This window comes from Apteryx rowi, unplaced genomic scaffold (assembly GCF_003343035.1).
Source record: "Apteryx rowi isolate R43461 unplaced genomic scaffold, aptRow1 scaffold_24, whole genome shotgun sequence".
NCBI classification, from domain to species: Eukaryota; Metazoa; Chordata; class Aves; order Apterygiformes; family Apterygidae; genus Apteryx; species Apteryx rowi.
Window position 1 is genome coordinate 147,226 of NW_020448752.1, and position 25,004 is coordinate 172,229.

The 25,004-nt window shown below is 38.4% G+C and overlaps 1 protein-coding gene across 5 annotated transcripts in view; it reads left to right on the top strand.

Annotated features, from left to right (window-relative positions):
• The window catches only part of KLHL13 (kelch like family member 13), an 89,276-nt gene extending 68,288 nt beyond the window's left edge, over positions 1 to 20,988 (top strand). For 3 of the 5 annotated variants that reach the window (XM_026066253.1, XM_026066259.1, XM_026066255.1), the window contains 5 exons: positions 293 to 425; positions 564 to 760; positions 7,839 to 8,634; positions 15,766 to 15,879; positions 18,076 to 20,988. In XM_026066253.1, coding sequence (XP_025922038.1) covers positions 293 to 425; positions 564 to 760; positions 7,839 to 8,634; positions 15,766 to 15,879; positions 18,076 to 18,563 — 1,728 coding nt within the window. In that variant the 3' untranslated portion in view covers positions 18,564 to 20,988. The remainder of the gene's footprint in view (positions 1 to 292; positions 426 to 563; positions 761 to 7,838; positions 8,635 to 15,765; positions 15,880 to 18,075) is intronic. The other 2 variants (XM_026066254.1, XM_026066256.1) reach the window with 2 other exon arrangements.
• The last annotated feature ends 4,016 nt before the right edge of the window (positions 20,989 to 25,004 follow it).

Consider the following 25,004-nt stretch of genomic DNA (forward strand, 5'->3'; position numbering starts at 1 on the left):
AAGAATGTATGTAATGAGTAAGGCTACTTGTTTAGGCACAGTACGCTTTGCATTCTTCAGTTATTTATGGAAAATAATAATTATTCTGTTTAAGTTTTCCAGTGAATAATTACCATTTAATGTATTAGATACCATGGTATGTAAGATGACAGCTTATTCCTCTGTGACTTCTTGGAACTGTAGTGTGTATGTGAATAAAAGTCAGTAAATTTCACTTTTTACTGAAGGGAAGCAAGGACTCCTGCTCCCCCCTCAAATCAAATATATGCTTCACCTTATGCTCTTCTTGCAGGGTTTTGACCAGCTGCGAGTGGAAGGTTTGCTCTGTGATGTGACCTTAGTTCCCGGCGATGGTGACGAAGTGTTTCCAGTTCACAGAGCAATGATGGCTTCTGCAAGTGATTACTTCAAGGCCATGTTCACAGGTGGTGTTTCTGTTAAAGTAATTTGAGTGGCTATCTCTGAATCGCCATCACTTAGACACTCAAACGCATGCTCAGTGTTGAGAGTGAATCAGTCCTAATCAAAATGATCATATAAATTTACTTCCATGTCTTTCTCAGGAGGAATGAAGGAGCAGGATTTAATGTGCATTAAGCTTCATGGTGTGAACAAAATAGGCCTAAAGAAGATCATTGATTTCATTTATACTGCAAAACTTTCCCTTAACATGGACAACCTTCAGGACACTCTGGAAGCTGCCAGCTTTTTGCAGATTTTACCTGTTTTGGACTTCTGTAAAGTGTTTCTTATCTCTGGGGTAAGACATTGACTTAATGCTACTTGTGTCTGTCATTCAAAATGATAAAGGTCTTTTTTGTTTGATTGGGGGTTTTTTTACAACAGTGACTAATAGGCAAAGTTAAGGCCTAAAATTTGCCATTATTCATAATTTCTATTCACACAGATCTAGAAGGAAAATTTCAAGAAAATTATGAAAGTCTTTTCTCTTTTGAGTATTATGTATAGGGTGGATTTGATATGAATATTATACCATATTACAATTCTTTTATTTCCTAAGTGCATTTCAGTGATGGTGGTAGCAACAGTAATTATAGTTCACAGATTCCTTACTGGATTTCTTAGTTCATGCTCTTACATTCTCTATCTTTCTATAAGAAAGCCACTTGTTGAGTCCAACTGAAAAAATACTAGAAGAGCGAGCTGTCATTGTGGTTGCCCAAGTTAATATACTTTATGCAAACCTTTTTGTTTTGAGGAGTGAAATGCACAATTGTAGTGATCCTCATAGAAACCTTTACATCGTCTTTTTTGAATTGGTGAACTTGGTCACGGTCCTTTAGTATAATACTTCTAAAGGGATTACTAATAGGGATGTTACTGAAATGTCAGTTATATGAGAAAAGTAGCTACAAGAGTTTTATGTTGATTGCCTTATTATTCTAGGACTAAAAATGGCCCCATGGAAAATATTTTTTTCACAATGAACAAAATAACTTTTGTTTTGTAAGCAGGGGACAGCCCACAAGTAGCAACCCTCTGCTCTTCCGCTAGTACTGTTTATTTTAGAAGTGAATGCATATGCAGCTTGAATCAGGGTTGCTTTTATGCAGTGGAAAAGCTTGCCTTGCAAACAAGCATGGTGCAGTTGCAATGCAATACAGTCTATTTACAGGTTAGAGTTGGCCTGCTGATTTTTATTTATAACTGAGATTAAAAACTCAGGTCCTGAACCCGCTCCATGAGGGGTGCGTTAGTAACACCCTTTTCTTCCTTCTTCAGCGCCGGTGTCCTGTTCTGTTCTGAGGTGGTGCTTTGGAGGAGTGCCATGTTCCCTTCACGCTGAATGTTTAAACGGTTTTGCAATTTTCCCTGTATTAAAGGACAAGCAAGATCATTTCTTCCCTAACAGCAAGAAAGATTTTAAAGATTCAGCTTAAGTGGTAACCCAGCTTCTGCTTGTGTAGGCTTTTTCCTGGGTTCAGTCTTCATGGGTGGAAAGAGGCATGTAAGCAAAGAAACCTGATGTGAAATATTTCCTTTTTTTATTGAGCTGCAGCCTCTTGTTAACAGCACTGTTGAATACTCCACTGTTTAATCTTGTTGTATGCTAAACATCAGCTCACGTAGGTGTTTCGTCAGCTTAGGTTGTCTTTCGGAGGTTTTATTTTTCAAACACCCTTTCCTTTTTAAATCTCAGATATCAGAGGCTTCAGGGTCTCACTGTATGACTGTGCTCCTTCTAGCATTACATTCAGTGGACTCATTCCGTAAATTTTGTATGCTTCAATTATATTTACTTAAACAGTGCAATTTCTTAATACGGGTGGAGTTATCTGTATTCTATCTTACACACGGGATGTAAGCAATGCCAATATATGCCGCTTCAGTACCTTGCCTGGCTGCTGCTCTGCAGTCCTCTGTAAATATAACTTTGTCCTGCCTGCAAGTAAAGGGCACCTACTCCGTGGGGATGCAGAACGGGAGAGCTGCAGAGCTGTGCTCTGAAAGGAGTTTTGCTTAGAGGGACGTGCTTCAGCATTATTTCTAATGTTTCCTTAAGCTTTTCTGATAATTGCTTGTATACCTTACTAGAAGTCTATCTCAAGACCTTTAGCAGGGAAACTGGTGGGTTCTGCATGAATTGTAACATTATTTGGCATTCAGTGTTCTGTATGTCAGTAATGACAAATAAGCAGGTTATCTCATAGTTTCACAGGCTACAGAAGTGTGACCTATTTACTAAAGACACGTACCTGGACTTAGGCAAACAAGAGGACTCAGAGATGCAAACAACAGAAATCTGCTCCATAAGGAAAGTGTTAGACGCAACTGGGCGCTCTAACACTGCTTTTTATCTTGGCATGTTTTCTAATTGGCCAGTTCTCAGAGAGCTGAGATAATGTTTCCTTAATCTTAAATCCGGCACCATCTATTTTAGGTTGCTGTAAACACCAAGGTGGAATATTTGGCGCGGCTCCCTTGGGTGGGAGTTGTGTTCTGGTTTTCTGAGGGCTCTTCCACTTAGCGTTGACTCAATCGTTGTGGTTCAGATAAGTAACCTTGTGTTTGATAGTCCCTTTTGAAAGGGGTTAGCCTCAGAATCGTGAAGACTTTATTTGTTCTCTTAATTTTATTCATACTCTAATCTTACATATTTTGATTTATATTGATGTCTAAGGAGTGTAAATCTATATCAATCTCTATTTCAAATTGTCCTAAAAGACTATTATTTAAAAGGGTTTTTTTGAAACACATTAGTATTGTGGGGCTCCTGACATCTTTCCAGATTCAAGAATACTTGCAGAAAGAATGCCTGTTTTTCTGTTAAATCTATATACATTGCAGAATGTGTTTAGAGGTTAAAACTCAAAAATACTTGGCCTTTCTTGAAACCAGTGTACATCATTCTTTACATATAGGGATACATAACTAATTTTTTGAGCAGAACAAGAACATTTGGAGTGTAGGAAAATAGTCAACAAGATTAAAATGTAGAAATCTCATTCATTGTATAACTGTAGGGAAAGAGAACAAAACTGAGTTTGTACGTTTAGCCTAGTGATATTCTCAGCAGTCTTGTACAAAGAATAATTTTTGAATGAATTTACTCTAAAATTTGTTTGAACAAGAATTGATGAGCAAGCTTCAGGGTTTTTTTTGGTTTTGCTTTTTTAATTACCGTATCTTAGCTTTGCAGAGATTATGTCACATTACACTAGTTTCGCTCCATTCTTGAATTAACATTTCTAATCTAAATGAGTTCTCTGAACAAGTCTGAGGGTTTTTTTTCCCCTCCTGAAATTAGCTGCCTGAAGAGCAGCGTCTGAGAGCTGGGGTAACCATTCCCGGACAAACACCTGATTGTGTTTGAATTGTCTGGGGAGCCCATTACTAACAAAATCATAGAAGTCAGTTTATGTAAAGCATTAATGTAACTATATTGCTTTATAAGAGGATATTGGAAATATTTATAAAGCAAAGTATAAGCGCAAGGTAACAACTTAATTTGTGTAAAAAAACAGTGAGACCTTCAAACAATGATACATGTTTTAGCTGGCTTGTAGATGTTTTTATTTGTTGTGCATTTACACCCTTCCTGTCAAATAGCCCAAACTCAGTAGTTCTGACAAACTTTGCAGACCTGCTCTGCAGCTGAATGGGCTCCCAGTGAAAATGCTGGAATTTCTCCTGAGGTGCTTTCTGTCTTATTTTTAGTATTAGTTTTAAATATTTATAGCTTTGCAGAATGCTACAATAGGCTAGGATTGCTCCCATGTTCATACCTAAAGGAGCCATAATGTAATGAAAATTAATAAAATAAATAAATAAAAAGGCAGGGAAATGTTTTCAGAATGGAGTGCCAGAGAATACACAGTACTGTTTTGGTAAGAGTAATAGCAATGTATAAACTGGAGAAAGATTAGAAACCTTTCCAAATAAATTACAACATTCAGAGGAGAGTGTAACAGTGTAACAGGAAATAGAGTATTATACTGTAATTAAACAGCAAATATTCCAAAACACTGGAGATAAATATCTCAGCTTTACCTTTGGTATAGTTGCTTTTATAATTCTGTTTTACATTTTTGTAACAACTGGCAAGTTGTCAAAGATGGTCTTAATATTTGGAAGCCTGTCTTATCACAATACCTTGCTCCCAGTTATCAAGTTCGTCTCAGTTTTGCGGACGCGTGGGGTCTAAGTCTTGGGTGGAAGCCAAGGACTGAGTCTTTGGTCAAGTGATTTACCTTTTTTAATGTGTGTGGTGAACCCTGCTAGCTCTCAGTCCTGCGTGGAGAGGGGCGTGAATATGATTAATTCCCATTTCTGAGCTGGTTGAATTTCTGTTTTTTTATTTCTGGACTTTTGTGTATGGGAGCCCACAAAAAATTGAGGATTTCAGGGGAATATAAGCTCTTTAAAACGTGAAAAAGGGGTGCATATGTTAAGTGCTTCAATGTCTAATAGTCTTTGAAATATAAGACTAAATGTTCTGTGATACTGGGTTTGAGGACATAGTAAAAATAACTTGCGCAGAAAGTCAAGTTTTATTCTGGGGTTCTCAGATTACTTGCTATTACGTTGCTCAGCATCTGGTTTTATGGTATAGTATAGTCAGTTAAGGGTGTGGGGGGGTTTTTGTTTTTTTGTTTTTTCTTTTTAATCAGAGCTTGAGAAGCCCTTGTTTCAAAATTTCCAAAGAATTAAATCAAGTGCTTTCTCAAGAAAGCATTTTTGCTTATGCATTTGATTTTTTTTCCAAGCCGTGCTTGACACTTATTTACAGAAAAGCTTTTTTTTTTTTTTTCTGGAGGTCTTGCTGCTTCTTTGTAGTGAGTAAACATTGTAAAAGAGCAGCTCTGTGCTGTAGTGAAAGTGGAGTACTAAGTAAAAAGCCCAAGTAAAAGAGAATTTACTGAAAAATCTCAACTTCTTTACTAGTCACTGGATTCTTTGTACAAAGCAGTCTTTTTTTTTTATCTGGCATTTCCATTCCTGCCGTTCACTTCAGTAGGATTCCTTCCTTTTGAGCTCCTGACTGACTGGCTTCCATAGAGAACAGACAGTTTCTGCACCTCTCATATGTACCATAGCATGTGTGGGATTGTTTGGTTGGTTGGTTTTTTTGAAAATCAACACTTCAGTAACTTCTTAAGTGTTTAAATAGCATTATTGTACTTTAACCCTGTTCAATTTAAAATATTTAGGTAGAAGTGACTATTACATTTCATTCTGTTAAAGGATTATATTTCTGTCTCAGAATTTAAGAATCTTTAGATACTTTTTATGACCATGGAATAATTTTTTGCAATAAATTTTAGCCTAGTTTGTTGATTATTATCTCAAAGCACAGTAAAATCAGTAATAACACGTTTGGCAAGGAAAGTAAGTATTTTTAAGAAAATACTTAATATGGTACCGTAATTTGAGATTAGTGATGCAATTGTTACTGAGCCAAACAAAGTGCACAATTTCATGAGCATAATGAGGACTAATTGTAATCATAACACAAAAAAAACAAAACCAAAACACCTGTGTACAGTGCAATACTGGTAGATTAAGGCAGTGTAAGGTAAATTTTCCGAGAGGAGTAGGGGTGATTGGAAGCTGCTGATGTGATGGTCATCTGTCATTAACAGTGTAAAGTTAGTGAGACCATTTCTCCAGTGTAAGCATTGCAGGAATCTACAGAATCACAAAGATTTACAATATAACCTAGTTATTTATATATTGCACAGATACTTTATAATAGAAATCCTGTTAGTCTGCCACGCATTAACCTCATAGATTAATCTTGATTACAGGATTAGCGTTTATAGAGATGAAAAATAAGATATGGAGCCTATGACTCTCCAAAGGCATTTCAAGACATGTGAACAAAGACTTCTGACTGCGAATATTCACTCTAGGAAAGTTAGATCAATTTCCAGTGAATAAAAAGAATATATTTACTATTCTCATACTCATTAGACCTTTAGAATTGTCTGGTATTAAAGGGCAATGATCAGATTCAGGTTATGCAGTAGAAAAATCTCTGTCATGACCTTCAGGTTTTTGAATGCTGAGGCTACAGTCAGGTAGCAGTCCTCAATCTTTATAATCTTTTTTAAATAAATGAGATTTGGAAGCTTTAATTCTTTTGGCCTAACAAATATAATGAGAATCATGAGAAAATTATGGAAATTGTTGATGTTGAGTATGGCTGACATACTGTTGGCCAAGGTGACTAGAAAGCATGTACTGAAGTTTGAGTTAGCATAAATCTCAGGACTGAATGCAGAAGAGCTGCAATTCTCAATGAGAAGCCTCTGAAAATTGGCTTGCCATGCATCTGTGTCATAGAGCTAGTTGAAGTGGCCAAGTTCTTTGGAGTCCTGTTTTAAGTTGTGTCCCATCCTTTCCATTTCCCTCCGTCCCCCTGCCTGGAATCCCCGGTGACCCCAGATAAGAGAATTTAAGGAGCCTATGATGTAAGAAAAATAGATGCAGCAAGACCTAAAAGATACAGTCATGGGATAAACTGTTTTTAGAAATGCCATCTTCAGTCAGGAGCAGATTGCCCCATCTCTGGAAAAACAGACAATGAGAAATGAAGTAAGCAATAAGGAAATAAAAAATTATATTACCTTATATTGAATTCAGTTAGGGTATGATTCATACTGGCAAAGCATTGCATTTACTGGGTGTTTCTAGAGTGAATCCTCATATAATAAATAATCCAATAGCTTTGATGAGTGATTTTCAACTGCTGTGTATTACTATGTATGCTATGGACATATTCTGTAAGAACACGAGTGTGGTTTACTTAAGATGCACTCTTCATTTGTAAATAATATACTTATGGGATTGAGCACTGTAAATAAGTTGCCTGAAACATGGCATTGGAGAGAGGTGGCTACTTCATTTTCTTTGGCTGCATTAGGACAGTACAAGTTCAGTAATGTGTTAGAAAAGTGTAATGGCAAGTCTTACTCTTGCATCATTCTCTCTAACCTTAGACTAATCACCTCTCCTTTGACTGTATTTTCCACATTTCTGACTTACAACGATGTTTGCAGAGCATTCAAAGATGAAGTGCTATATAATTGCTATGTATCGTCGTTGTATAACGCATCTGACATATAATTAATATATACCATCTGCTTGCTACTTGTCTCATTTCTTTCTTCAAAATATGGAATATATTGGGTCTCCCTTTGCAGTCATGAATATCTATATCACATTGAATATTTATTTGCTCATGTGTAAATCACCTTGAGCGTTGCAAAATAATGAAAATGTTGCTGCTTCTATAGTATTCATTAAAGTCTACGTTATCATTTAGACACCAAATTAAGAAAGTGTTTTGATTCCTCTTTCTATTTACTTAATAGGTTTCTTTAGAAAACTGCGTTGAGGTTGGGCGAATTGCCAACACATACAATCTCACAGAAGTGGATAAATATGTTAATAATTTCATCCTGAAGAACTTCCCTGCATTATTAAGTACTGGTGAATTTGTGAAACTCCCCTTTGAACGTCTTGCCTTTGTGCTTTCAAGTAACAGCCTTAAGCACTGCACTGAGCTCGAACTCTTCAAGGCGGCTTGTCGCTGGCTGCGGTATGAGGAGCCTCGGATGGAGTACGCTGCAAAGCTCATGAAGAACATCAGATTTCCACTGATGACACCCCAGGATCTTATTAACTATGTTCAGACAGTGGACTTCATGAGAACTGACAACACCTGCGTAAACTTGCTTTTGGAAGCCAGCAATTACCAAATGATGCCGTACATGCAGCCAGTCATGCAGTCGGAGAGGACTGCCATCCGGTCGGACAGTACTCACTTGGTGACGTTGGGGGGAGTGCTGAGGCAGCAGCTGGTCGTCAGTAAAGAATTGCGGATGTATGACGAAAAGGCCCACGAATGGAGATCGCTCGCTCCCATGGATGCACCAAGGTACCAGCATGGCATTGCTGTGATCGGAAACTTTCTCTACGTAGTTGGCGGCCAGAGCAATTACGACACGAAAGGAAAAACCGCGGTTGACACGGTCTTCAGATTTGATCCTCGCTATAACAAGTGGATGCAAGTTGCATCTTTAAATGAGAAGCGCACCTTCTTCCACCTAAGTGCCCTCAAAGGACATTTGTATGCCGTTGGTGGTCGAAATGCAGCTGGTGAGCTGGGTAAGTGCTTCGCCTGAAGTAGGACTTGCCTTTCGTTTTAGGCCTTGAAATATTATGCTGCCCTGTGAACGGATGGAGAGAAAACAAAGAAGCTGGAGCTGTCACACTGCTGCTTTCTAGATGTACTGGAATTACGCAGAAAAATTGCTGCGGATGTTGTTAGCAGTTACTTGTCTTTTGCTTGTGATCCAATTGTATCTTGTGACTACATAGTTAACTTATCACTAATATGAATGACTCTGTCTTGCCGCCTCCTTTTTTCCCTCCTTGCCAATGATGATTCATTTTACTTGACAAAAAAATCTAATTTCAGGGAAATGGTTGGAAACAAAGAATAAATACATGGTAACTTTTAATTTAACGAAAGTTTGTAATGGATGGCCCCTATTAATCAGCTGCATTTTCCTAAAGAGGTAGTGTTCAGCATTTGCACTCGAAACTGGGAATATACAATCAATTATGAATTTGTCTCAGTGCTCTAAAATTGAAATGCTACAGAAGTTATGCTTGACATATTAGAGTATAGACACATTATATTTAATATGGATGTAAAGTTTTTCTTTGGTTACTTTGTTTAGGCTTGCTGCTTTCATCCAACTACTGAGTCATGGCTTGTTGTCAAGTCTCTTTTTGTAGCAGTATCTCTCACTGCTAAGATTTGCTTTTTACAAATGCATTGTGGTATCTTTAAGTCTACTGAGGGAAAAAAAAACTAATTTGTGCTGCAGCATCTGTAGCTTTTTTTTCTTAATGCATCTCAGCCATTCAGATAATCCCCTCTTTGTTTCATGGTCATATTACAAACTTTAAGGGACATACAGATTTTATATTTTTAGCAAAAGTAACCCAGTTTTGAGTAGTAGAATCAATCTGAGAGATGATGAAATGACATTGAAATGCCTCCTGTCCCAAAAAACATTGGAAACTGTTTTGCAGTAACTTGTTCTCACCATACAACCTTTTTCTGATTTAAATCTAGATGGTTTCTAGATTAAATGTCTAGTTGTCGGAGAGGAAAATTGTTGATTTCTAGTTAATGCTAGTTTTCTTACATGTCACTTCATCTACCTGAAAATTCATTCTAAAAGTAAGTGTAATGCCCTTTAAAAGACCTAATGTACAAATTAATGTGTATAGGTTATCTTAAGAGTATTAGAAAACCTGGCCTTCACTGAGAAATTTTCTAATGATTTGAATTAGCAGATTATCTACTTGCTATTTTTGTGTATTGTATGAGCTGAACAGAACAGGGTTATGGGAATGTTGATGAAGAAGTTGCAACAGTTTAACAAAATCAGTATGGAATAATACTTTTACTGAGCCAGTGCAACTTGAGCGTAAAGTAGGCCTTAAACGCAGTGTTTTCCTTAAATCAGATCAAGCAGTGTCATTCTACTGACCTCGACTCTTCTGCAGCTTTAATTAAAACATAAAATTTATCACCTGTCTAAAGTTCTTCTGTAAAGATATCATTAAAATGCTGCGGTGATTTCCACACGGACCTGAAAAATGTCATTGGATCATTCCAGGGGAAAAGCACTCCATAAATGCTAAATAGTCTTAACTGTCTGATGCTTTGATTTGGGGGTTCGGTTTCCTTTCCTGTTAATTGTGAGGCAAGTCACTCTTCATTTTCATGTTTCTTTCCTAAATCTTGACAGCTGAAAAATGAAATCCAGCTTAAACTTCCCCTTCTCTTCAGATGAGAAAAACTCCAAGCTTTTATACAAGCGAAGGTCAAATGTATGTTGGACAGGTATTAAAGAAGTTGCCCTTGGGTTCAAACTAATTTCAATCTCTTGTTGTCATAGAGGGAAAAATTCTGAAAACCCTGAATTCAGCTTTCCGGAAGATCAGCGCTATATGGAAAAGGGCCAAAGGATTAAAGTTGCCCAAATGAATTTCTGTGGTTTTGCTCGTCCTCCTGACAAACTGCAAGAATAAAAATTAAACATTTTTATAGGGCTCTTTATTGAGCCTGCCCAAAACGCTTTCCCAATGTTTAGACTTCTCAGAACATTGTATCGCTTTCTAGCTCAGTAGGATGTACGTCAGCAGTAATACATGGCTACTTTATTAATGCATCATGCTTTTTGAGAAAAATTTGGTTCATCAGTAAGGAAGGGTAAATTTGCAGGTGGATGGTGCCCGCGTCAGAATGTGGTACACATCTTGGAAACTTAATGTGTTATGAAATTATTCAGATTTCTCTCCCTGAGAGCATAGGGCTATGCAAAAATTTACACCACTCGTAAAACTGTGCACAACTATGCGTTTGCTTGGCGGTTCTTAAATGTGAAAGCAGGCCCCTGCCAAAGGCCTTAGCTGAAGACAGGGAGAGCAGCACTCTGCGACAAGGAAGAGGTCAGCCAAGTGTGCAAAAGAAAAGGCAAGGCTTTTTGGAAAAGCAAACAAAACAAAAAAAAGTCATTCACAGATACGCATGGATCAGTGGTCATAGACATTTTCCGGTTATGCTGTTGTGCAGACCACAGGATACTGTTTCTCCTCTTAGACAAGTAGATTTTGGGGTTTGTTCTTGAGAGAGTACAGTTGTGCTTAATGATGGCAGAAGCTGTGCCTTTAAGTATTACAAAATTTAGTGTATGCAGATTTCCAAATACTTCAGGCTCTGCTGTTGCTAAACTTGTATGAAATTGAGATTTTGTGTATGCAATTTTGCTAAACACTTCTGGGAATGTTGGGTTGTGATTAAAACACAAATTAACTGATACCTTGTTCATCATGCTGCAATAAAGGCAGCAAGAGAAGGCTCTTCTCCTAGTTTAGGGCAAGACAGTTGTGATTAGCTGAAACCTTGTCCAAGAAATGGGAAGGCATTTGTTTTACAGATGGCCTGCATGATGCTTAACTCTCAATTCAAGCAACTCCTCATTTATGTAAAAACTCCTCTTGTGGCTATATATGAAATACAAAATATTGTTGGGTTAGGATGAAAAAATTACATCATTACTCAACTGGGCGGTCTGCTTGCTGCCTGGTCGGTACTGTGAACATCAGAGCAAGGTTTGAACTCAAGGACCCTCGCATAGAAGTTTATTTTGAGGTAACTCCTTGCTGTGCTGTGGACAAAGATGTGTCGTTACACAGAGCTCTGTTTAATTGAACAAAGTAAGCTTTCAGTTCTGCAGAAGCAAGCTGTGTTACAGAAATAATACAATAAAAAAAAAATCCCAGGTTTTGAGATGTAACATGCACCAGCAGTATGGTTGCTAAGTGCTGCTGTAATAAACCTCAAGACACATTAGAAGCTCCTGACAGAGGAATGGTAAATACCTGTATACTTCTCAAATAGTATCACAGATGGCACTATAAAATGAATGCGGACTGACTATCCCCTGGGACTGCCCAAGCATTGTGTCTTTTGGAGATTGCTTAATTCTGTTAAAAAGAGGCATGTCCTCCCTGGGTTTATGGGTACAAACAGGTCAGAAGTTCCACTGTTAAAACAGAGTTCAAGCTGATGGAATCCCTCATGCTTTTGGGAGAATGAATCCATCCATTTTATAGTCTATGTGTGTATATATAAGTATATGTAAAGTATATAAGTATATATATAAAATGTATATTAGCTACGATAAGGTAGGGGTTCTTTTCAGTGTTTTGTGGACTGTGCTCATTATAAAGATGCTATGTTATATATCCCTGCTTTATTTTTATTAATTTTTGATTGGACAGATACTTTGTATAATAGTTCAATATTGAAAATTTTTTACTTTTCAGTGCAGGGGCTGATCTTGTTACAAGAGAGAATATGAATGACCTTGCAGGGAAATAGGGAAAACAGCTATACACAAGGAACAAACAGAACAGCGGGTTTTTTTTCAGCTTGGCAATACATTAGCTTTGTTTTAGAGCACAGTAGAGGCAAGATATGAATTGAGATGGTTTGCCTGAAACACTCTTACACGCTGCTGTGGCCTCACTGGTGATCTTCGAGGGAATTCTGGGGCCACATCAGAAAGTGAGGGATCTTGGACTTGATAATGGCCTTTCTCAGATGACTAATGTCTCCTTAAAATGGTTCTAGAAAGGTTTCAGTATAGGTAATGCCTACTCGTTTCTGCATGTTGTATCTTCTCATCTTTAAATGATATGTTATTTCGGCCTTAGGTTCTCTGGATTCTCTCTTAAATGCAACCTCTAGTGCAGAATGGGATAAACAGTTGTCCAGTGTTAAATGTGACGTTTTATTTAATTTCTTCACCTCAGTATGGAGTGGAAGGGCTATGGGAAAGAGGATGCCTTTGGTTATGAAAGCAAATAGGATGGTGCTACTGGTGCATTATAGCAGTTAACAGCAGGTTAGAAGGGTCTGCTGGCAAGGTGGAACTGGGGCAGCTATAATTACTTGCACGTCAAATCTGTTTTCCCTCTGTGCTTGAAGTTTCTGCACATCTCTGTTCTCCTGATTGCTAAATAGAGCAGAGTAGAAATGAAGATTCCTTTTTAGAAAAGAATATTGGACTGGATAAATACATTTAGATGAGAAAGAGCGCTGATTTAGGTGTTGGGCAGATACTAGGCATGATGCCCAAGACTCCAGTATGCCTAAATGCAATGTGCAGATTGAAGCTTAGGTGTGGTTTGTGGAGTCGAATCTTCAGTGTGCCTTTTAGTTGGGCAAAATGCTTTCTCCTGCACTCACTGGCGGTAGTGGCCAGTTATGACAGTATAAGTCAAAATTTTTTAAAGATAGATTTTGGACTTAAAAAAAAAAAATCAAACTCAAATTCAGAAAATTTTTTGCAGAAGTCGTGAAACTTGCTTGAGTACCTTTTCATAGCTTTGCTTAGCGTATTTCTTTCTGTCTCTCTGTACACACATGTAATATTAAAGGCAGCCCAGGGTTCATTTCAAGTGGCTGAATTTAGAAATTGCAAGTAGCAAGAAAGCTAGAATGTAGAAAGTGTTTAGTGTTTACTGATCTCCTAGAGTAAGTTTATTTGGAAACTTGTCCGTTTTGGGCAGATTTTCTAAATCCGGGTGTATGTATTCAAGGCATTCTTACAAAAGCAAAAGCATTTCAGGCTGTCGTTACCTTTTTTTCTAATCACTTTGAAAAACACAAAATTATTCAGTTTATAACTGTAAATCCTGTAAATCCTGTACATCAATATGTACAATTTCTTTCAAAAGAAAGATTTTGCCTTATCCCACAAACTTTACTTTCTGGACTAGCACTTCACAGTATTTCTTGTGTTTAAATTTCAGTCCGTGGGTGGAGGAGAGCTGAAGAGAAATCCAAGGTGCCTAAACAATTTGGCAACTTTTGTGTGTAGCAGGTTTTTTTAGCCTTAGATGGTGCTGAACCAGATGTCAAACAGTATTCCTGACACTGGGACTAACTTCTGTTTTGAGCGTGTATCCACTCAAGATACCACTTGCATGGAATTACAAAACATCATCCTGTTCTGCAGCAATAAAGAGATTATACATGGCATAGCAGTTAAAACATGGTTCAGAAAGTCACTGTTTAATGCACTTTTTGCTAAATTTTCCTTGACTTGGGAGTCTTTTGGAGGTAGTCTGAAGCTTCCGCATTCAGCCATAGCTATAGTGTACTCTTCTAAAGTGCTCCAAAGGATGTTTTTTGAAATGAACACACATTTGAAGCTAAGGCGGAGGTACTTTATAGTCATTGTATGGTGTCATTGACCAGAGGTAGTACTAATGCTGCTGGCTTGCACGAACTCTGTAACCAGTTTCTGCACCTTCAGAAGGCCAAGATTGTCCGCTTATGTATTTTTTCTCTCATTCTGTTGACATGAAATACTGGACTGTAAGTCACTATCACTGATTCCTGAGAGCTGAGCTCCAGTTTTCTACATTTGACTGAATAAAAGCTTGTTCTGGCACAAGTAAAATGCTACTTTCAAAGACTGATTAAATTTTCTATGCATAGCCCATGAACATCTCTCCTCAGCTATTAAGCACTGTATAACAAGCATTAGAATCTGATTCTTAATTTTCATTATTTAGCATGAGTTTTAATTTGCCTTTAAGGTAATCCAGTTATTGATAATTGCCTTGTGCATCGTACAGTCGCTATATTACTGGGTGTTTTAGGATCTTTTGCTCTGGTCATATTGTACTATTCAAATTGCCAATCTCCATAACTTGCTCGATCCATTATTTAAATCTACTTCTGTGCTTATTGCATAGCCCTTCTCCTGGGACCTTTGCATCACTTCCCATGTCTAAGAGAGAAATCCTTCCCAGAACTGCCTTCTGCAAGGACATCTAGGATCTGGGCTTCTTTTGAACTTAGTGCTAACCTCGCAACTTTTGATTTGATAAATCTCTTGATTGTTTTAACGTTTTAATCCCACAAAGAAAATTGCACAAATGGAGCCATGTATCAGTACGGGGACCTCTCCTCTCCATTCTAAACTCAGTGATGTTTCATCTTGTATTTTTTCAAAACTCAGCTTTTGTAAACTATTTGAATTAGTGACTTGCATGTGCTGTGCTGCATGTTGCTGTACAAGTACTTAACAAGAGCTAAGGAGATAGAAAATTCATAGTCAACAGCTGCTGTCCCCTTTTGAGGGCTTAGTAGCATTTCAGTACAAAATACTAAGAAAATAATCTAGCCTATTTTCTGCATGGGTGGGACATTGCTGAAGATACGGGTCTGAGAAAAAAGTTCTGGTGGCCAGATATAGTGACCCTTTTTGAGACAGGTTTTAGGTGCATTTCTTACCGATCTACAGCAGACATTGGAGAGGGTTGAACAAGAGAAAGGCATAGAAAAGCTGAATGCACCCAACTTTGTCACCTTTTTCTTCTCATGTCCTACCACTGTACCTCTGGCAGGGTACATGAGCTGGGGCAGGTTAGTTGTTGGGTGGGAGTGGGAAGGAGACAAATGCAAGGCAAGAGTGCAAGAGGGTTTTTTCTTCCTTTTTGTTGCTCTGGGACAAAGCTTGAGGTTTTTCTGCATTGTCTCTAGACATAATATTCAGTAATTCCCTTGACACTTTCTCAGCTAAACAATGTTTTCTCATTGATACTTCCTCTGTTTATGAATATATTAATGTCAGTGCTACTGTGTTGAAAATCAAATCACTGCTAGATTCAACATTTTTATATTCTTGTTTTAAACAGCTACTGTGGAGTGTTACAATCCCAGAATGAATGAATGGAGCTATGTCGCAAAAATGAATGAACCCCACTACGGCCATGCTGGAACTGTGTATGGGGGATTAATGTATATTTCAGGTAAATAATTCATATGATCAAATCATCTCACTTGAAAAAATAACTTTTCCTGTTTCAGCAGGAGATGATAAGAATTAGACTCTAGTTCCAGTAGATTGTTGCTGTTGTATAAGCAATGACTCAAATTCATATGAAGCCAGCCAAATAACATACATACTGCAGAATCTAAGACAACAGTTTTAGATAATATTATGCGTTTACATATTTAAACAGCAGCTCTGAATTGCAAAGCAGAGTTATGTGCTTTAACTGTCAGAATATATTTTTCTGGCAACAGCACTTGAACACTCATATAGCAATAACCATTAAATACATCTATTTTGATATATTTTGGAAAGCATGGGAAACTTTAATACTGTAAAGAACAACATCAGCCTTTACTGAGCTAAAGTGAAGGCAAAAGTTTTAATGTTAATCAGAGTAAACAAATAGTATCCTTAGCATCACTACTCTTTAGTTGTAATATGCTTAGTCCTGTATGTTGCCGAGGTTATAGTTTATTGTCTTTTTTTTTGAATTGGAGGGCAATAAGCTTTCTGAAAATCTGGTATCTGCTTTGTTTTTAAAGAGGATTCAATCTCAGTCTGTCAGTGGTCTCTGCTAGACCTATTGCAGTGTCACCACTGAGGGGAAAGATTAGACTTTGCACCCATGTTGCTGCATCATGTTTGGTTCTAAATATCTGCCACTAGGTTTGAACATCTGGCAGCATCAGCAGGGATTTTACTTTCCATGATCATAGCAAAGGTGAAAGGAGAACACAGCCTGGTTTATGTTCTTCTGGCATGACTCTCAGAGAAGTCCTCCAAGGACCGAGTTGAAATTCTGGGGGACAAGGTGGTGGGAAAGTGTTTAGCTATAAACGTAACTGATGGGGAGATCCATTGGAACAGACTCATCATCGAGGTGTTTTGGACTGGAGGCTTGTGCGGGTAGAGTAGGGGTTTGTTTTAAAATTTAACAGAAGGTCCAGCTTCTTATTTATTTTTCTGTGCCTAAGTCTGTTTAAATTAGCTTCTAATCACTGTTCTGCCGTTTGTATTTTTGCCTGTTTTTTCTTGTTTTGCTGCAGGCAGCACATGTATATGCTCTGTGCTCTAGTTGCTCCTCTAGTTGCTGTGTATTTCCCGCAGATTTTTCTTTCCCTCCTCCTCCTGTCCCCTCAGATATCCCCGTGGGTATAAACAACTTGTTTCTCCGAACGTGGGATGAAAGGCTCTTTGTCACTAAGGCGTCTGCTCTTTCACAGGCTACCGAGCACTGTCGCTACCGTGGCTGTCAATAAATGTCAGGACTGTGCAGTCCCCTCTATTTTTCTTATGTTTAATTTTTACTGCCCAAATGAAGGGTTAAGTACTTTCTCCTGTTAACTCCTGTAGACACCATGCACTTGCTCAGTTAGTTAATCCAAGTGAGTGTTTAATGCTGAGCGGCTGGACGGCAGGAGGTTGTTCAGTAGTGGTGTTCTCTGCGCATTTTATAGCACCTCAAGTATAGTTGCAGTATGGTCTGAAGCAAACCATAGTTAATAAGCCTACAGTGTCTGAAGTGGGTGTGATTGCTTTCTGACCTGCCTAGTGACCTTGCAGAAAGGAGGGACATTTCATCCACTGATGGGAAATCCCTGAAGCCACTCCATTAGCTTTTGCAGGGAACCATTGAGAAGGTAACTAGCCAGAACCATAAGCATCTATTAACATAAGAATATTTGAAATCTGCATCCTCTCTCTCTTTCTCTCTCTCTTCCATTCAAGTCGATGAGAAAAGTTTTCTGAAGAAAATTCTGCGGTGTAGTAGGACTACCTAGAACACAACACTATTGTATTAAAATTTGAAAGGGAAATTTACTCCTAGTTTCATGATGGTGAGAAAAAGAACTAGCAAACTGAACAAATGTAAATGAAGAAATAATTTTGGCAAAACGAAGCATAGGTAGTAATTTCTGTGCTTTTAATCTGCCAATATCTTCTTATATATATAATAAAGTACTGAGACATGGGTCCCTTCCATATTCAGATTTGAAAGAACAAAGTACATTAAAACATAATTTGAAATGTAGTAGATGTGTGTGAGACTACTGTAAGTTAATGTGAAGAAGTTTTAAGGCAGATTGAATTAATTCGCTAAAATGTATGTTTTTGCTGTTTATTGCTCACTAGAGTAAGTACTACTTTAACATGTGTTTTCTTCCTTTAGGGGGAATTACCCATGATACTTTCCAAAAGGAACTTATGTGTTTTGACCCTGACACAGACAAATGGACTCAGAAAGCCCCGATGACGACAGTCAGAGGTCTGCATTGCATGTGTACTGTAGGAGACAAGCTTTATGTTATTGGTGGAAATCACTTTAGAGGAACAAGTGATTATGATGATGTTCTAAGCTGTGAATACTACTCCCCAACTCTAGACCAGTGGACTCCAATTGCCGCCATGTTACGTGGGCAAAGCGATGTTGGGGTTGCTGTCTTTGAAAATAAAATCTATGTTGTTGGAGGATATTCATGGAATAATCGGTGTATGGTGGAAATAGTTCAGAAATATGATCCAGAAAAAGATGAGTGGCATAAAGTGTTTGACCTTCCCGAATCACTTGGTGGCATTCGAGCCTGCACTCTCACTGTTTTCCCACCGGAGGACAATACAGGGTCACCTTCTAGAGAATCTCCTCTTTCAGCACCTTAGAAACATCCTTTGACTTACGATGTTGTAGTAATACCTTTGCACTGCATCATGGAGTCTATTATTTTTCTTCAGTAGTTTCTGTTAGGCTTAGCCTACAGCAGTTGGTACAATTACTGGAAAAAGACTTTAACATTACTTGTGCTGTTTGTTTGGCCTAGAATGTTTATCAAGTGGTAATAAAAAAAAAAAAAGTACTCACCGGAGCCAAATGTTTAACAAATGAGAAACGAGATATTGTCTATAAAATGTATGAATTAGGGTACGTTTTTAATGTTGTGTATTGGGTGTGAGGTACCTTATAACTTACATCTGGAAGCCCAATGAATGAATTTGGAAGGGTTTGTATTGAACATGTTCTTTCACTAAATTTCATAATTGAAATCCTTTTTCCTTTTAATTTTTGACTGCAGATTACAAAGGGAGGTAGACTGCAGCAAAGTGATCTCTCACAAACGGTTGCCAACGGACCTGAGCTACCTCCCTCTTTTCACAGAGTATTTTTGACATATCTGTTTACCCACCTGACTTTGTGGGTGCTTTCAGAGCATATGGAGTTTCTTAGGCAGACAGGAGAAATAAAAATAATTTTAAAATATTAATACTACAGGAAGCGGACCTTGTAGAGGCCGGGTGTTTTTTATAACATATTGAGTGTTTTTCCTGAGTCAGTTGAGTGATGCTTCAAACAAAAGATTTAAAATGTTTGGATTTTTTAAATTTGGGGTTTTTCAAGAATTGGCTTCCGCTTGCGTGGGAGCAAACACTATTAACAAATGGGAATTCAGTGCAGCTGTATATCCTGCTGTATGCCTGTACTGAATGTAGGTAGATAAGGGCTAGAAACATTAACTTAAGCCACTGAATTTGACCAAATCGTTCCATCAGATCAAATTTAATCTACCTTTTCTCCTTTGCTGTTGAGATAACTTGCATATTGTGTCCTCTGTATAGTCTCAGTTAATAAGGTTATTTAGCACAAAGCGCAGCTTCAGTGGGAGAGCTGCTTTTGCTCAGTGAACTTGGACTACCATGTTTTACCTTCTTTTGTTCAATAAAACTTTTAACTGCAGTTATTCAGTCTAAGCTACCTCATTAATGTATTTGGTTTTCTTCCTCTGCCTCACTGTCGCCAGGATACGCATTACGTGTATCTGTGGGTAGATTAATTTGCTAGGAAACCAATGCAGAAGTGATCTTGAATGGGTATTTTGACCTACTTTTAGGAAACTGTTTTGGCCAGACTTACCCACTTTATTGTTAAGAACTGCAAATACAAAAACTGTCTAATTTTTTTTTTCTTGGAGAACTACTGCTTAAATGTTCAGCAGTGCAAATGTACAGAAGTCTATTTGCTCCAAAATACAGCGCGCTGTTGACAAATTGTAGCTTTGAGTGCTCGTGTAAGGCTATTGCCATCGTGATTGCTCCGAGTTTCCCGTCATATATTGCAAGTGTTTGTGCTCGTGAACATGGTCATGGGGGCATCATCTGGGGAAAACTGTCTAAATCAGTTTGCTTAGTTTATCATGCTACCTATTACCAACAACAATGTAAAGCTTAATAGACTTGCTGGTAGTATGCTATTTGTATTTTGTCCCTGCTTGCTGCATCAAACAGCAGTATTGTTATGGTGTCAATTTTTGAAATACTGATATTTATTCTTTATGCAGTTTACCAGTTATGATCACTACCAAAATGTGTATATAAAAGCTTTTGGTTTTATAGTTGTTTTAGTTAAAATCGAAAGCAATTCTTCCTCTTTAAAAAAAAAAAAAAAAAGTCTTAATTCTGTGTAGCTGTGCAAGATATCACAGGTGGGATAGTGGCACCAATGGATGTTCTTGGAGATTAGCCAGTTCAGATGAACTGAGTCATCACCTTAAGTATACTCTTCTAAAGTTATGGAAAGTACTAGATAGGAAAATATTGCTCTGTCACGTGTGTCATATGATACAGGGTGTTTTTTTCAGCTTAGATACCAACCTTTTAGAAACTACTTGAGGTTAAATCCCCTAAAATGCATATTTCACTTACATTTTATTAATAAACCTGAAAAGTAGGAAGTAGTTGCAACTCCTTTTGGATATTTGTAAATATATCCTGCTGCTGACATGCCTAGGGGTGAGGAAGAAGTGCTGTTTAAAAGTGGGTATCTGCACTGGTATTCTCCATTCAGAAGAAATTTCGGGTGGATTCAAACCATCATCACATGGTTACAAGTCAGGATGTCAGTCTTGTGTCTGAGCCTTGAGAATAGCCCAGGAGCTGGCCACAATTTAGAGGTTTTACTTCAGTGACACATTATCTGTTCTGTTTAAAGTGGAAGAATTCTTTTTGAACATTGTTTTGTCATCAGTATTGGATACGGCATAGTGGATTAAATGTAGCGCTTCAATAAAATTAATCTTTGAGGTTTTTTCTTATATCTCCCTGTGGATTAAAGTGTTCATAATGACAATAGTTAACGTCTACTCACCAGGATTGAAAAGCAAACATCAAAGATTTGCCAAAGACTTGAAACTATTTTCTTTTGTAATGCAGTGTGAAATGACTTGTTGCTCATTATGTCCTTTTTAACCGTAGCATACCAAACCCCATCTCTCTCTGAATGCAGAGTTGTAGCTGTACATACAGATGTAGCAGATATTCAATCTTCATTTTCAGTAAGGTTGCTTTTATGAAGAGAAAGCCCCTCATGGTATCTCATGCCAACAGCATGCAGATGATAATCAGCCTCTTCTTTCCCATAAATCTTGAGTACTTTCATTTTGCAGTTGTACCTAAGTGAGAGAAACATCTGGATAAAAAGCAGTTAGTTGATACTTGACCAGAATGAGATGAAGACTACATTAGCGTGCTAGGTGGGAGAGCTGCCGGGGCTGGCTGCCCTCTATCGATTATGACAGGCCCACGCTGCAGTATCAACTCACCTGGGCTTTTCTTTTTTTGGTTCCCAATTAGCAGCAAATGCCAGAAGGGTTCTCTTCTGTATAAAGCTGTCTGGAAGGCCTGCTTGATATCCCAGCAAAGAAACGCAACACTCCGAACTACTCAGTACTTCCAGGGTGATTTTTCCCTCGTGCTACATTTGAAATAGAAAAGAACATTGGGAAAACCCAAGATATTTAATGTTTCTTTACTCAGTTCACATCATAGAGCTGATTGTCTGCAGAAGTCCAATCTTCCATGGTTCCCTTTCCCTTAGAAAGTTGCATAAAGTCTGAGATTTTGGCCTGGTGAAAGGAATTCAGGGGAGGAACCCACCCTGTCTGGGGCAGTCTGCAGCCTTGGCATTCTCGGGATGATGGACCTGTTGATGAAAGGGCAAGAGCTGTGGCAGCAGAAGGCAGCTGCTGGCCTGCAACTCTAGAGCTCCCTTTGCGGTAAAATGACTATAAATCTTCACGTATTCCCAGGACAAAAATGTAGTAGCTTTCCCTAATAATAATCATCCCCTTCTGTTTCAGAGACAGGAATCTCCAAGGAGCAACATTGTAGTAACAATCAAGAGAAGTCCAACCAAGAGTTGCCCGATTCTTTATTGAGATACCAGAAAGCTTGGATTAGGGCAGTTTGCATACAGACAAATACCATTCTCTCCCATGGCCTACAGCCTTACTGTAGGATGAGCTGGTTTGATGTTAAAAAGTGGTATGACACCACAGCAATAAGTGCAATAGAAATGTCTGGAGATGTTCTGGAGTTGTTTTGAGGGAGTTATCTGATCTGGAAAATATACAGAGCAGTCCCTTTGCAAAGTTCAGTCTTTAGCTACTAGAATCGTCGTTCCTTCTAAACTTACCATCTAGCTAGTAATTGCTATGGCTTTGCAGTGATGTCTGACTCTGGTTGTCAGTTTTCTGCTGCTTCCTTTTATAGCTGACATCTTCGCTACTTCCTCTGCTCCTAATCAGAATTGATAAAGCTGATGCTTTTGTAGTGACACGATCCTCACATCAAGGCAGAAAGTAGCCCATTGCTGGTGTGTAACATTTTTCTGATGAATGTAATCATAATTCAGCTTGTGCATACTTGGAAATCAGTTACATAAACAGTTTTCTCCTAATAAAAAGTGCATGCTTGTTGAAGGAGTAATACTTGTCCTGATTCCTACTCGCTTGTACCTTCTGCAGCATTTTAGATTGTGCATGGTGATAGCTTAGCCCATGATCTGGAGGTTGAGTAAAGATCTCATATGTAGCACTTTATGCTTTCCAAGCTCTGTGTAAATGGTTTTTACTTGCACAGCAGATACAGTTTCTCAGATTTTTCTCTTCTGTGTTTTAATTAAAGTAAAATGTAGGTGATTGTTCTTTGTGAACAGATATGGTCAGAACATGTCTGTTAAAATGCAAAGTTATATATGCTTTGCTTGATGATAAAGGTTTTTTTTGGTTCTGTGAGTATTGCAGGACCCGTTGAACTGAGAAAAGGTGATCGTAGTTTTGAAAACAAGCCAGGGAATTCAGATGACTTTACTGAGTGGCGGCAGTTCACAGGTGCTTGTTGCCAGTCTTTTACTGTACTTGGTCACTTGCATGTGAATTAGGAGTAATATCAGCTGCCTCGCAGCACTGTGCTCTGTGTTTCAGGTTACCTCCTTCGGTGTTTGGGGATTCATTCCTTCCCTGCTGAAGGGAACTTCTCTCCTCGGGCTGTAGGCTGCATCTGTTGGTGTCCTCTGCCAGACTTGCCAGTTACATACTCCGGGGAAAATGCTGTGGGCTTTATCTTCCGTGATATATTTTACCTATTGTCTTCCCTGGTAAAATAACTAGCTAGTTGTAACTAACTAGCAATACCTTGCTAGTGGGGAATTGCAGCATCAGTGATACACGGGAGTCCTCCAGCATGAATCATTTCACAAGCGGACGATTTGCAGAAGGTGCAAGCCCAGATGGGTTCCCGAAGGCATGGTCTGGAATGGGGATTGCCTCCTTCTCTGTGTAGTATTTTGAATCTCGGGTGCTGTTTTTTCTCATCTTTGGGACTATGAAGTTTATTGCCGCTGTTTTGAGTTTTTCACTTTTTGTCCTCAAAATGAGTAACGTCTCTTTGAATTTGTGGTGGGAGCAAAAGGTTATATTGGTTCTTTTTGAGCGACATGCTGTCAGAGTGTCTGCGTATTCTTTAAGAATTTGCTATTCAGGGCTTGGCATTTGGGAGAGGTCATTTTAAAATGTGAAAAAACCTCTGATGAAAATATGTTTGGGACTGGAAACACACAAAGCAAGCAAGTATACTGCTTTTCAGTTTGCAGAGAGAAATTATAATCCTGGGCAGAGAAAAGCTTTTCTTAAAAAATTTTTTATTATTATTGGTATTAGATTTTCATGCCATGGTATTGCCATGTTTCAGAGGTTCTTTTGGACACTGAGCACTCTCAGACTGTCTAGAGCAATTTTTAATACCTTGTAGCTGGCTCAGGCAGACCAGACCTCAGTTATTGATACCTGCTTAAGCTTTTGACTCAACTATAGCTATGTGGCCATTAGGTATTCTCCCGGAGACGGCAGCATTCTGCACTAGGTGATGTTTGTTTACATCTAAGCAACCGTAAAAACATCTCTCATCCTACATATTGAGTTCCAAAATAAATTGGAGCTTTTGTTCTTATTCATGAAGTACGTGGTGGCTCTGGAGCTGTGGGATGAGGACTGTGGCCTTTGGCAGCTAATTCTGCTCCCCCCTGCTCCGCAGGTGAATGTTCCCAAACCTGGCTAAAATTTGTGTACAGGAAGCAAATCTCTTAAGGTTTCTGACCTGAAACGTTATTTACCCTAGAATCTAAAAACCACCAGACTCTCCTCATCCTCTTCCCAAGGAAGACTATGTCCCAGAGCTGCTGAATCTGCTGGACAGGAGTAAATACAGTAACTCTTTGCTATGCACAACGTCTTGCTTGGCCATCGCTTCTGCCCTTTCGCTTCGTGGCTGTAGGGGAATTGCGGGAGGGATGGTCAAAGTTGCATCAGTCTTTCTGGCCTCAGTAGAACACGAGTTTCTTTACTCTCATCTGGCAGCCCAGCCTTGCTGGAAAAAACAGCTGTGGGAACTTGGTTTTAAACACTAACTCACAGAACAGTATGAATTAGTTAAAAAAAAAAAAAAAAATTGGTCCATTTTTACTTGTGTCTCCCTGTATCCAGTTATTGTTCCAACATACTTGGCCTCTGCTGTATTAACAACTTGCCTTTGCCTCCCTTGTTCAACATCACTGTAAAAAAAAAAATTGCTTGGTTTCTTTTCCATTTGTTTTTCATTGCTTGTAACTTTTTCTTAGAAGTATGGAAATAATTTTCCTTACATGTTTTGTGCACCAAAATAAACAACACCGCTGATCACCTGACTTCCCTCCCCATGTTTCTTATGCAGTGCCTACCAGTATATCTTTCAAAATTTATCACGTAACTGTTAAAATTTTCACTCCAGTTTTTGACC